The 13,087-nt window shown below is 42.4% G+C and overlaps 1 protein-coding gene across 3 annotated transcripts in view; it reads right to left on the minus strand.

Moving 5' to 3' along the window:
* prex2 (phosphatidylinositol-3,4,5-trisphosphate-dependent Rac exchange factor 2) overlaps positions 1 to 13,087 on the minus strand; it is a 77,316-nt gene that overhangs the window by 17,519 nt on the left and 46,710 nt on the right. For 2 of the 3 annotated variants that reach the window (XM_029529389.1, XM_029529391.1), the window contains exons 24-34: positions 12,022 to 12,244; positions 11,679 to 11,886; positions 8,296 to 8,475; positions 8,105 to 8,199; positions 7,423 to 7,505; positions 6,721 to 6,811; positions 4,377 to 4,505; positions 3,283 to 3,324; positions 2,300 to 2,397; positions 2,057 to 2,203; positions 133 to 235 (exon numbers count right to left, since the gene is read on the minus strand). In XM_029529389.1, the coding sequence (XP_029385249.1) occupies positions 133 to 235; positions 2,057 to 2,203; positions 2,300 to 2,397; positions 3,283 to 3,324; positions 4,377 to 4,505; positions 6,721 to 6,811; positions 7,423 to 7,505; positions 8,105 to 8,199; positions 8,296 to 8,475; positions 11,679 to 11,886; positions 12,022 to 12,244 (1,399 nt within the window). Of the gene's footprint in view, positions 1 to 132; positions 236 to 2,056; positions 2,204 to 2,284; positions 2,398 to 3,282; positions 3,325 to 4,376; positions 4,506 to 6,720; positions 6,812 to 7,422; positions 7,506 to 8,104; positions 8,200 to 8,295; positions 8,476 to 11,678; positions 11,887 to 12,021; positions 12,245 to 13,087 lie in introns of all 3 variants that reach the window. The other variant, XM_029529390.1, reaches the window with a different exon arrangement.

A 13,087-nucleotide genomic window follows, 5' to 3' on the forward strand; every position in this document is an offset into this window, starting at 1 on the left:
ACAGGAGAGGAGAAAGGAGGCGTGACTCAGAGCCAAAAGCCTTGTTTAAATTTCATACAACATCACAGCAGCAATAACTCTTCTCGTCTGAAGGCTCTGTCAAATGTAAGTGATAAGAAACAGAGGACATACTGGCAACCAGCGGCTCCCCTTCAAATTGCTGAAAATAGAACGTGACCTTCTCCAGGTCAATGAGAGCCACCTGGGTGTCCTCCAACATGGCCTGCTCATCAGTCTGAGGAAAGAGAAAAGAGATACCAGTAAGAGTAAACTCCCATTTTACACATCAAAGTCTTTATAAGAGGTCTTGGAGAGTTTGACTGTATGTGAAAAAAAAGGTTGTAGGAGGTCTTTTTCTGTTGCAGAAGAAAGAGCTGAAATTTGATGAATAGCTTTAAGAAAGGTCATTCAGAAGATTTGCAGCAGAAGATTGTCCAATTAAAAAGTAAAAATAGTATGTGAGGTTACCAGACTTTCTCTGAAGGCTACATTAGCAGCTACTAGCATAAGACCTCAGTCTCAAACCAAACTGCTGAGGGGCACAGCAGACTGCGGGAAACACAGGTGCCAGATTTTGGCGAGGAAGGACATGATGGATTGAAATATTGTGCGTGAGACATTTCTGTAACTGTGTGATGAGATGGTCACATCCATGTTGTGTTTACAAGCATGACAGTGTGTCTATCTATGCGTCTTTGTCTGTTTTCATGTTTGCTTTAGCTTGCATGTGTTTGTTTATGTATCTGAATGTGTGTACATGCACATTTCCTTTTCAAACATCCACTCAGCCTCCACACACAAACAAGCACATCTGCTCCTCGCCACAAAGACAGCAGCTAAAATATTTCAGATCGCGGTGCTCTACACTCCTCCGTCATCCAACCTTCCCCCTCTCTTCCTTTCTTCTATTTTCTATCCACCACCCGCAGACAGATAAACATAACAGCGTTGGAAGGGGATTAGGCCTTTTTCTAAAAGCGCATTTGAGATGGTCTAACATGTGAAAGAGGGGTACCCACTGCCCTGCCAAGTGACGCTTACTGTGTGTGGGCAAGTTTATCTTAAAGGGCGTCATATAAACACACACCCCTGACACATACACATTCAGTTCACACAAAATCTCAAACGCACACACCAGCAGCGTTGAATAGTCCTCACATGCTGCCTTTCATGTGCTGCCCTAAAAAGGAGCGTGCTGAGATTTCATTGGAATCACCTGCAGGTACTGAAACCCGCTTTCCTTCCAAAGGAACACTTGAGCAAGAAATCTCTCAAGAAAGACAGAGGGAGACAGAGCGAGAGAGAGGGAGAGCACACGGCAGCAGGAAGATCGAAAAAAATGTCTATAATGTCTGGGGATATGATGTAAGCTGCACATCCCTCTAACCTAAACAAACAGTCATGCAATACATCCTTTTAATGGCACTAATAACTCCCAGTGACGGGAGACAGGAATAGAAACTGAATCAGGATGCCTCACTCTAATAAAAAATGTTTTTCTATGCAGTTAATGATGCAAAATGCAGAAAAGCAACAACAGCAAAAAAAAAAACAAAAAAAAAAAAACACCTTACAAAAATCCATCCACAGTGACTGTTCATGATGAACTCCTCCCTCAACAGTCTTTAATTCAGAAGAATATACCTTTAAATGTGGAGAGTGTGGATGTTTTCTTTTCCAAATAAAGAGGAATACTGATTACTCACTAATCATTCGATAATATGGGTTATATGAAAATATACTGCATATTCTGTTCATCATTTTCATGGTTACATTGGAATGGGTGGGCTTTGGGTGAGAGCTGAACACAACACAATTTTCTCTCAGTGCCCATCGTGCTGTAGTCTGCATGTGGCATCACGACTGATCATCTATTTAAAATTCTAACTTACAATCGTAAACCCCATCTCATTTACAAAGCTGTACCTCATTGCTAATTTTTATTCGAATGCAGCGATTCAGCGGTTCAATTTACAACAAATCCATGTGTATAAGTAGATAACAACTCCTGGTTTGAGAGTGTCTGTCAAAGAGTTTAGGCTGGCCTGCTGCTCACCAGATTGGGGGAGAGAAGGGACTGGAAATGGAAGAGCAGCCCAGCGCTGGCAATCTGTTCCAACCAACGGCGGCTGGCTTCCTGAGCCTCAAGGAAGTCCTGGGGGTCCGAGCTGTCCTGGTCTGGTTCCCTGCTTATGTTGTGGAACTAAAAGTGTGCATAAACAAACACAAACAAAGTCTCTTTGAAGTTTGTTTTTGTTTTTTTATTCCCAAACTCAATGAAGACCTTCGTGTTATTCACCTGGTTGAGTACAGCCAGGAGATGCTCCGAGAAGGCACACACCGCTGCAACTAAAGACTGACAGAACACCATGTCTCGACGCAACTGGATCTCTGAGTCTTAAGGGGGAAAAAAAAAAGGCTGAGAAGAAAGCCACATAAAATTCAAATATTGCATCTAAGTGAGAAGAAGTATGAGGAGCAGGCGAAACACACAAAACAGGGCGAGGGAAGGTATAACTGAGGTGCTAATGGGTAAGTAGGGAGGTTTTAAAAAAAAAAAAAAAAAAAAAAAAAGGTGTGTCACAAGTAGACGGTGCCAAATGGAGATCTGGCACTTTGTGGTCAGACTCACTTCTATGGCAACTTTTAAGCCTCCAGTAAAATGACAGAGTCATGGCTACCTCTTTTCTAACCTGCTGGGTATTAAATATTGCATTACAAAGATGAGACCAAATAGCAGGTGCACCAAGTAGAATATAATTGGCTGCCATAATTTCCTGAGAAATAGCCTCCTAAAAAAAGTTCTGCAATCCACTGAGTTAAAAATGAGCTCCTGGCCCTGTCAGAAAAAAATGATCTCCCAAAGGGGACACATTCTTTGACACAATTAACAACCAGTCAAACCATCACGTATAAAAGAAATCTACCATTTCTTACTTTTTCTTCTACACTTTGCAGTTCCGGGATGCATGTAAATACAGAATCTGGGTGTGAATATCCATATATACATTGCAAATAGTTTTTTTTATTACTCTGCTAATAAACTTGCTGTTTTCACTCTCTTGTTTATAAAACTGTGCTTCTGATTACTGTGCTTGAGATTTTAGATTAGATTTTTATATTTTTTCCCCCTCACTCATGTTCGATTGATAATTCTTTGTTGAGTTTATTCCATTTGAGCTTACAGTTTGGGTCAATAGTGCAGGATGTTATATCTTTGAGGATTTATGGTTTATTCATATTTATCATCTGCTAGTGAAAGGTAAGACAGGTAAGACAAACCTGTATACTGTAGTAAGACCAAGAGCAGCCTTGTCTTCACCTCTGAAACAAACAAAAGTATTGCAGTGAGGCAGTGAACAACCTATGATCATCTTTCTTTCTCCGCGACTGCAATAGTATGACCGATCCTATAAACTGCAGCTACTTAGAGTCATAAATTGGATGGTGTTGTACAACTCTTCTGTCCCATCCCAGCTCCACCGCTGTTTATTCTCACACATATAAGAACAACCGAAAACAAAACAAACAAACAAACAAACAAACAAACAAACAAACAAAAGAAAAAGAAATTAAAAAAACATCATAAAAACCAGCAAAAAGGCAAAGATGATAACATAAATCTACATTTGTTTATAGTCATAATGGAGCTCCAGGGAGCTTGGCAGGACACTGTGCTGCATGAAAAGCCATCATGGGGAGAAGTAGAAAAAAACATGGCGGACAATGTGCAGCGGCCAAGCTGCACATGAATATCAACTCTGATTATTTATACTCACTCGGCCGTGACCGCCAGCTCACCTTTCCCAGGAGTGTCATGTGACTGGCCATGGGTCTAATCTGCTTGTATCTGTCTATGTTTGCCGGCTTAGAAGTATGTTTGTATGTTCATATAGTGTGTGTGTCCACAAGTGGGAGTTTTTTCATTCTGTGTGCCAACATACGCAAAAGTGTATACTCCTACTGGGGATAAATGGTGCTGGACTCCGCTGTCAAAATGGAAATAAAATACATGAAAGGGATCACAGAGTGCGGCTCTTTAATTCTTTCAGTTAGTAGTTTTCAGGTCCAACTCTGCTGGTCTAATTGATCTGTCCCAGGGCAGTTCTGGGTTTAGAGTTTCAAGAGAGCAGTTAGTGGTCAGGGACTGCCTGCACCTACACAACTGTAACAGAGCTTATTATTGTATCTAATAAATATGATGAGGTGCGGTGGAGAGATGGTCAATTTAATGTGCTTTACCACCAAAGCCAGGCATGCTGTTCCACAATAAATATTGCGACTAGATGAGCAAGGGTCTGGGTTTAAGGGTCTGAACACAGTGAAAGCTGTAATGTGTGTTTCCCATGTTCGGGGTGATTCAGGAACACACTGACCTTCTACATATTTAGCGATGGTTTGTGTGAGGGACTGAACACTGCTGGGAAGATTCCAAGGATCCTGCTTGACATGGAGACGCAACTTCTTGGTGCAGTTCACCTTGGGCTCCATCTCCTGCTGAAACTCTGACACACAAACAAAGAATTACTACAGACCTAATGGTGGCAGATGTAAAGCTCATTACAATGCAAAAACAGATGCTATTATTTCATTCATCCCTCGGTGCATTTCATCACTGACACCTCCACAATACACATCAGCTCAATTCACAGATGTTAATTGCTGCCATAAAATGTCCATTACCTTTCAGAAGCAGTTAAGAAAATCAAACTCAGAGTAGAACACGCTTAATTTAATGAAAAGATGGCTTGATGATCCATCCAACAAAGATTATTCATTAAAAGGCGATAAGAAAAGATAACTGATGCTAAAATGATTCTCCCCTTTTTATTCTCCATTTTTGTTTATGAGTATCTTTTGGCTTTTATCTGCGTTTTTTTAAATGGAGTCAACGCTCTTTCATTCTGCTCTGCATCCTTGATGTCTGTGCCGACAAAAAACGAATCTCATAGGTTGTTAGGTTTTCCTACCTCATAAACTAACTCCCTTATCTTCTATCCTCTATCTTTGCTTTTTGTTCCTTTAAAATCCGTTTCATCCTTTTTTCTTTCTATTCAGCCTCTCTGTCTCTCTTATTTATCTATCCCTTTCTATTTCTGAGAAAAATTGCAGGTCAGTCAGGCTCAAACTGATCTCAGAGACAGACAGCTTTAGCCTGCCTAAAATCTAATCTTTTTGTCATCTCATCTTTGCGGTGGCAAAACACTAGTGTAAAACCCCATCAATCTGTAGTAACCCCCTTAAAACTAGACAGAATGGCTTGTACTAAAGTTTACTCAGCACACGAGGGGCAGATCTGTGATGGAAAGGTGGCTGTTTAGACTTTAAGGGGGCTTGTGTGTGAGGGCAGAGAGAGAGAGAGAGAGAGAGAGAGAGAGAGAGAGAGAGAGATCAGATGTAGGAATGCTCCACTTCTGCGATAATCCTGTTTGCTATGTTATCAACCACACACAATATTAGAGCGGATATGGATCAGCTAAGATCAACCCTTCGCATCCCTCTTGTGAACACAAACATACTAAAGATGAGCAGACCTATTTTCAGTTTGAGCATATAAACGGTCACCTGAGGACAGCATGACACAAGAGTGTCTGTGGTCTCTGTGCCAGATGGTGGCTATATTAGGGGGACTTAGCTTGTCAAAACATAAAGACTGAAGGGGTAATCTGCTCTTTAGCTTTTAGTCATCACACGCCATTAAATTATTTTTCAAAGCTATAAAATCAGAAAACTTTTATATATCAGGACTTGAAAAAAAAAAAAAAAAAGCCTAGTATAGTGCGATACAAAGCACATGGGCATAAAACATACACATCATCCTTGCACAGTGCGGGAACTGCAATTGCATAATTTATTTTTTAAAAAACTGCAGTTCTTCTGTTTTATCTTCAAAATGGGTTTACTTGACTCGGAACATAGTTTCGCAGATCATGAAAGGCCACTGTAAGACAGTTCGTATTTATAGCAGGAAACGATAAGAATAAATTTAGCCCCTTCCAGCAGCATTACCGACATGTTCCTGTGAGAGATAAATTATAACAATAGCCACTGTGGTTAAACACCAAGGCCCGGAGGAGGTAAGCTGGCAAATAAACACTCAGTGAAAACAAAAAGATCTGATAAAAACAGAAGTTGTTACAGAGTCATTTTTCCATTGATAGGTAGTTACGCTAAAGTCACTGTGAAAGAGGAGATGAGTGGAGCTGTTTGGACACTATGAAGTCTCCTGAGGGAAGAGCACTAATGTAGCTGAGGGGGAAAAGAATTACAGAGGGGAGGGAAACATAAAGAGAGAAAAAAATGGCTGGGAATTTTATTTATTTATTTTTTGGAATCCACCTACAGCACATTCCCCGCATCTGTGCTCGCACACATTGCACAACAGGAAGTTGCAGCCCTACGCACAGGTGGCTGCGACATTTCATCATATGCTGTTTTAGTGCTGGTCAGCTTTGGGAGCTTCTCTAATATCGTCTTTTTTCTTTCTTTCTTCTCTGCTGTGCAGCCAACAGGACACAGAAAGCAGAGCTGCGCGTCAGCACTAACACTCAAATGAAACTCATACAGCTACAGTCAGCAGAGACATATCAGGAAAAGACGACAGAGAGAACTGCTGGTTTGACTAGCAGAGACATTGTGTAATATGATGTGGCAAAACATGCTGACACATGCTGAGTGTTTCAGAGTAACGGGGAGGGGATGTCAGTCCTGATGTTTCACCTTGTAGTCCTCTTCCAGGTGTGAAGCACTTGGTCTGCTCAAAGGCCCGAGCCACCACAGCTCCTCTCAGCATGCTGGTGATTGAGTCCACCTGAAGAAAGCACACGGGTCAAGTTTTTGCACTTATATCTTACAGTTCCCGGCTATGGAGCCAAGATCAAGAGTATGTGGAGGAAAGGAAAAACTGCTGCCCAAACACAACCCCCACCTGTTATCCCTGTGCCACATATGCACACAATTCTCCTACGGAACACAATTTGCAAAGCAGTATGTAGGCAAAGCTGGGGAAACTGCTCTGCAATAAAACAAATGACGGTAAGCAGCCCAGAAGTGCAGAGACAGCAAAGCATAGTTTTATATTGTTTTTCCACTGTCGATGGCGATATCCTCATAAAACTTCTCATCGATGGCGTAAATGTGTGTGCGCTAGGAGAGTGCATGTGTGAAATCAGATATGGTCAGGCTTTAGTTCAAACCGTCCATTATGAACACAAGTGAGGACCAAAAAAAAGAGAAGCACAATTTCTCCTCTTCCTGTAGAAAAGTCAACATATTAGTTTGACCTTTAAAATATCAGGATTCAATGTATTCTAAATGTTTATTTTTGGGATGTACAGGCACGAGGGCAGCAATGAGGATGTCAGACACTTCAGCTTTCAATTGAATATTCAGCCACATCTCTCCAGATATTAACTGACCCACCTGACTAAACAAATGCTCCAGGAAGCCATGAAGTTTTTTCTGCTTCTCATGGGACAGCCACACACTGGAGGGCATCTCATCTCCTGCAGAGGTATGGTTACAATTTCAGCATTAAAATACACCATATTCAACTCACGTACAATTATTGTACTGATTTCTAAATACATCAAAAGAATGGATGAAATATGGATGAATGTAAATACAGTATTCGTGTCTGTACATTGCCTTCCTTTTAAACAATTGCAGGCTACTTTACTTACAGTAAAGAAAAAGCTGGCATCTGACATCACATATCATAGCTATGAAGTGTGTGTGGCTGTGTGTGCATGGCAGTCACCCTAACAGACAGAGGGAAAGGATATTTGAAAGGATACACAGCTGTGTAAGACATTAATGGCAAACTCAGCTGAGAAGTGTGGCCAAACGCCTGTCATATTGAATTAGTTTCAACTTCAGGCGTTTTTGTTCTTCCTCTCCAGAAAGGTATAACCATGACCTCTGACTTATGGAATTATTTTTGCAACATTGTGGTTGAAAGAGGTAATGGACTTTGATGTGATCTATGTACTGAATATGGCCATATACTGTAAATACATCCCATCCTGTGAGTTACATACTACCCATTCCCAGCTGTAAAATACAGTGACTATTGAGAGGAGAATAATGGGTTGCATTTGTGTACCTGAGTCCATCTCATCGCTGTGAACATAGGAACTGCAGTGGCTGCTGCAGATGCTAGTAAACGAGGCAATGGAGTTTCTGTTGCTGTTACAGTCGCTGGTGAAATGAGGAGAAAACAGTTTATGACACAATATAATGGGAATAGATTGTGTTCTATGTATCTACCACAAGCACCACCGACTTCAGTCATACCTATATGAGTCTCTGTTGCTGATAGTGTCATGTCCAGAGTCCTCCTGCTCATCGCCTGCCACGTTGAAACACACTTTCTTTCCGTTGCGCTCGCCCTTCTCCCCCTCGCTCTCTGCAGAAATATAGCTCTCTGGGGTCCTGGCATCTGATGCTGGAGGATGGGTGATGGAGGACAGGATGCTGGTAGAGAGAAAAGGTGAGAGAGGGGGATTATACAAAGCAGCAATGACATTAATCCAAAACTAACACTCATGACAGTATGATAAAGATCTTCTTTGATCTGTCTAATGCTACACAGGAAACACACACATGTGCCTCAGCACACAGTGAGGGCCATCATGTGCGTAGGTTTGAGTGTGGGCTCCAACAGCTGACTAAAGGGGTGAAACAAAAACCCAGACCTGTTTGTGCTTGGCTTCCGCACGAGCAGCACCGGATGATCAGGGATGCACATTATATTAATAGGTCAAAACATGTCGCTGGGTGCAGCTGTGTCAACATGCTGCAACTCGGCTGCAAAGATCAGCTCCCCTCTCAGCTCTCCTGCTGGTCTGTCTTCTATCAGGCAGCTATCAGAGGAGCAGGAAGAGGCTGGCCAGGATATTTTCACAGTTGCAGCAACACATGGCCGCATTTAAAGCCATATTCCAATAAATGCTGGGCTTGGATTTTTTTTTTGATCTCGCTCCACACACACACTCTCTGACACGCGATGTCTATTTGCATTTCAGGCTTATTTTAATTTGTGTCTGCTTACATTTTCCATTGTGTCATAACACTGGCCTGAAGGGCATTTCAAAGTGAAGACAGTGGGAGGGGCTGCTGGAGGCCACTCATAGTTGTATGAAATAAACAACCTGTCTCCCTTTGGGTTACCCAGATGCATCTCGGATTTGTATGCCTCATTATGATTTCAAACACCCCCCACCCCACCCCACCCCACTGGCCCCCTTGTATATGCATTCACAGACTGACTAGGCCACAGAGACGCCCTCATTATGGTCTACTCCAGAAGCTGTACAATGGCTATCCAAAGGAGAGTGACATTCCAAAACTATGGAGAAGGTCTCCAGGCTCTGTGATTGGCCATTGGTTAATAAAGAAGTGAGCACAGTTTGGGGCCTTTGGGGTGCAAACTAACAGAGGAAGCAAAGGAGGATAACAATGATCACATCAGAGAAAGGGCTTTAACAGAGAGGGAAAAGGGAAAAAACAGAGAGCAAAAGAATGAGAGCAGGCCAAAGTATGCCACTGCTTATTGCAAGCAATCAGAAAGATCTCTTAATCTCTCACAGGAAGCTCTTTAACCCACTTCGACACATTAAACCATTAGACATCCATCGCCTTCATTGCATCTGTAAGGGCATCTGCATTACAAAGCCCCACATCAGGCAGCTTCATGATAGGACATTAGCATAATGCTTTAATCCATACCGAGGTAAATAAAGTTGAAGACCTAGCAGCTGAGAAATCACCGCCAGTGAGGATGCCATTACAGATGCACACAGAATACCAAAAAGATATGAGAAAGGAGGAAAGCTAAAAGGAAAGAGAGGGGGTGTATGAGATCCAGGAAGGGAGGAGATCTTGATATAAAGCACATCCTCACACAGCTGTGACGCCTTGTCTGCAGCCACTGAGACAAAGGTTCACAGGTCGCTGCCTCAAAACGGATTTCTCTGGAATCAGTCAACAAATTATGCAACATAATTCTACAGTGTGTCCAGTCGTTTTCTTTTCCTGAATTACATGAGGATAGCTGGAATTTACAATGGCTGTACTGCAGATTTCCTCTGCTGACCAGGCGGCGGGGTTTGGGGGTAGTTTGACCTAATAAAAAAAATGATGGCCACTTCAGTTCATTGTTACATCATTATAAAGTGGAGCTGTCAAACTCAGCACACCCAGTGCAGAAAATGAAAGAGACAATCAGAATGAAGAATGCCTGAGTCCGTGTGTGCCGGCGGGTGTGCACACAGAGTGCGGAGGAAATAAGCCTGAACAAAGAGGAACTATGGGAGCACAGAGCAGTGAGGGTGGGGTGTGTGAACAATAAAAGCAGCAGTGACCCTACACTGGTCGGGGAGAGGGTTAATAGGCAAACTAATCTGATGAAGAAGCGCTCAGAAAAGGATCAACACATCCACCCCGGTCAGAGCATCACCATCAAGCCATCAGCTACCAGCCCCACAGCCCTTATATGGTCACTGTCCCCTGAATATACATGGAGGGAGGTATGCTAACTGGGAGTGACAAGAGCAAGACAAAAATTGTCCACTCTGAGTCATTAAGCACCTTCTTTCTGCACTCATCTCATTATTACCACGCTGTCAGGTGACAGCTCCACTTCATCTCCAGACTATTAAGTCATTCTGCTGCCACAGCTGAGGAGACTTCTAATGAACAAATCAATCAAATTAGCATCTAAAGAGTCATAGCACACATCATTTGTAATCAGCCGGCCAATAATTAAGAACTGCAGGGTAAAGGTAGAAAAGTTTACAGAGTTGTCTCAGTTTGAGGGAGGTGCTATTATCTTCTTAAAATTTGCTGTGTGTATGTTTCTGTCTGCTGCACATGAAGATATAAGTGGGCCATTGTTACTGAACGGCATTTCCAGAGGGCACCTGGCCTGGTGACACACCCTCTACTTCATTCAGATTGTGTTTCCTGTTTGGGGATGGGGGAGGCAGGAATGGTGTAGTGTTTCCCATTTCCTTTCCAGTGCCTTGTATAGCCCGGGACAATGAACCCACCAACCAGGCTGAACACAGAGCAGCCAGGCAGGAAGCACTCATCCAACACACACGAGCGCGCACGCACACACGCACACACACACAGATGTAAAAAGCCTGTATAATAATGGAGTCTGCTTTTGTGCATGCTCTGCTGTGACATTTCTGTTTTCCTCCTCGCACATACAGACACACACAAAGGTGCTGGAGTAATGAACAAAATGTATGCCCGCCAAAGGCTGCACACTGACTCTGCAGGGCTGCGAAAGTTACAGCCGGTTATTTGAGGCACGTGAGTTTTGCATGTCACTTGAAATTCAGTCAAACACAATCAGCAGCAGGATATTTCTTACCACTATAAACAAAAAGTGATTTGAAATGTTTAAAAAATATCAATATCAATTTCACCCTTTGTTTTTGGGGAATATGAATCTCAAACTCCATTTAATGAAATACAACACTCACACACTTCTCACATGGGAATGATTTGCAGGGAGTTTTTGCAAATGAGAAACAAGTAAGCATGTGTTACTCTTGTGTGTCTGTGTTCGTGTTTGGGAGTTTGACCACTTAGATCTCTACATGCGTGACAGTTTTCAAATACAGATGTTGAATATTCATTAAATATGTACACTCATAGACACTCACTCATGAATATGGGCACCGTGTGTCTCCATCTCCTTGACTACCGTTGTGAGTTTGTAGAGGAGCTTCTGGTAAGCGTCCAGCGTGAGAAGGTCGTCTTCTCTGAGCAGGAAGCGAAGGCCATGTCCTTCTGTCCTGCCTAAGCTGTGACCCGATGGTGCAGCCATAGTGGTTATGGTGTGCTGGATATTAACTTTGGGGTTCAGTTTACCTGAGGCAGCACAAAAAGGAACATAAGAAGAAGCACGGGAAAATAAAAAGCCTTGAGTGGAAAGCAGGTTGTGATGAATATGTAAAACAACTCCACTGTGCACATGTTTCTGATGAATCCCCACTCCGAACTCACCCTGCTCCGCACTGCAGCGGCCTCCCTTCTCCAGGGTGTTCTTCTTGTTGTCCAGCTGCACGCCAAAGGCACTGCCCAGAGAGGTGGTGGTTTTGGGATAGGAGACCTCCATCACGTTAATATGGCAGTTTGTGGGGCAGAAGTCGCTGCTATGGAGAGGAGACACCTTGGCCTTGGCCTGCTTAAAGGTGGGCCACGCTCTGTTCTTTAATACCCTGGCAAACTGACACAAAGGAGACATGCTGATGGTTGAGAAATGAAACATGGTGTTACGCTTAATGTGGACGGAGAAAGTGATATGTTAATGTGCAAAAAGCAATAGACTCGAAGGGAACTAACTGCAGGGACGCACTGATTACTGTTTGGTATCATCAATAAGTAATCAATATTACGTATGATAAAGTAAGCAAAACAACAACAAGCTCAATGTGAAATAGAAGACAGAACATCTGCCAACTCACTCCACTGTTTCGTTTTACATACGTGACAGCTGGCACCGGAAGAAAAGCATAAATATTCATTATCGTACTTTTTCTAAATTCTCCTTTTTAATGTGGGAGCTGAAAAAAGATCCCATGCACCCATCATTGATAACATGTGTGAAGCACTGCAGGCCACAGCAGAGCTTAACAATTCATCCTTTCAATTGCTGCGAGCTGAATTTATTATGATGCATAGCAGCCTGCATCATAATGTTTTAAGGTAATATGATGAAAAAATGTTTAATTTTATTATTTGTGATGTAATTTGTAAGTAAAACAGACTTCAGAAAGTGTGGTCATGTTTGGAATTTGTTTCAGAGAAGCTGTGACTAATATCAAACACACTTCAGACTAAAATTGGCTTTGCTTAAAATTAATAAAGACTTCTTCAGATAAGCTATCACACACATCCTGAAAAGACAGAAAAGCGAGTGAAAATATCCTCCAGGGTGGATTAATGCTATAGGAACAAGCATCTGAATATACCATACATGTTACTCCTTCCAAATGTGCTGCGCAGTAAACTTCCTTTCAAGATAAGAGATAGCATCTCCACACGAAACCAAATACACAGTCTGAATGTG

The sequence above is a fragment of the Echeneis naucrates genome, chromosome 20 (genome assembly GCF_900963305.1).
Source record: "Echeneis naucrates chromosome 20, fEcheNa1.1, whole genome shotgun sequence".
Lineage (NCBI taxonomy): Eukaryota > Metazoa > Chordata > Actinopteri > Carangiformes > Echeneidae > Echeneis > Echeneis naucrates.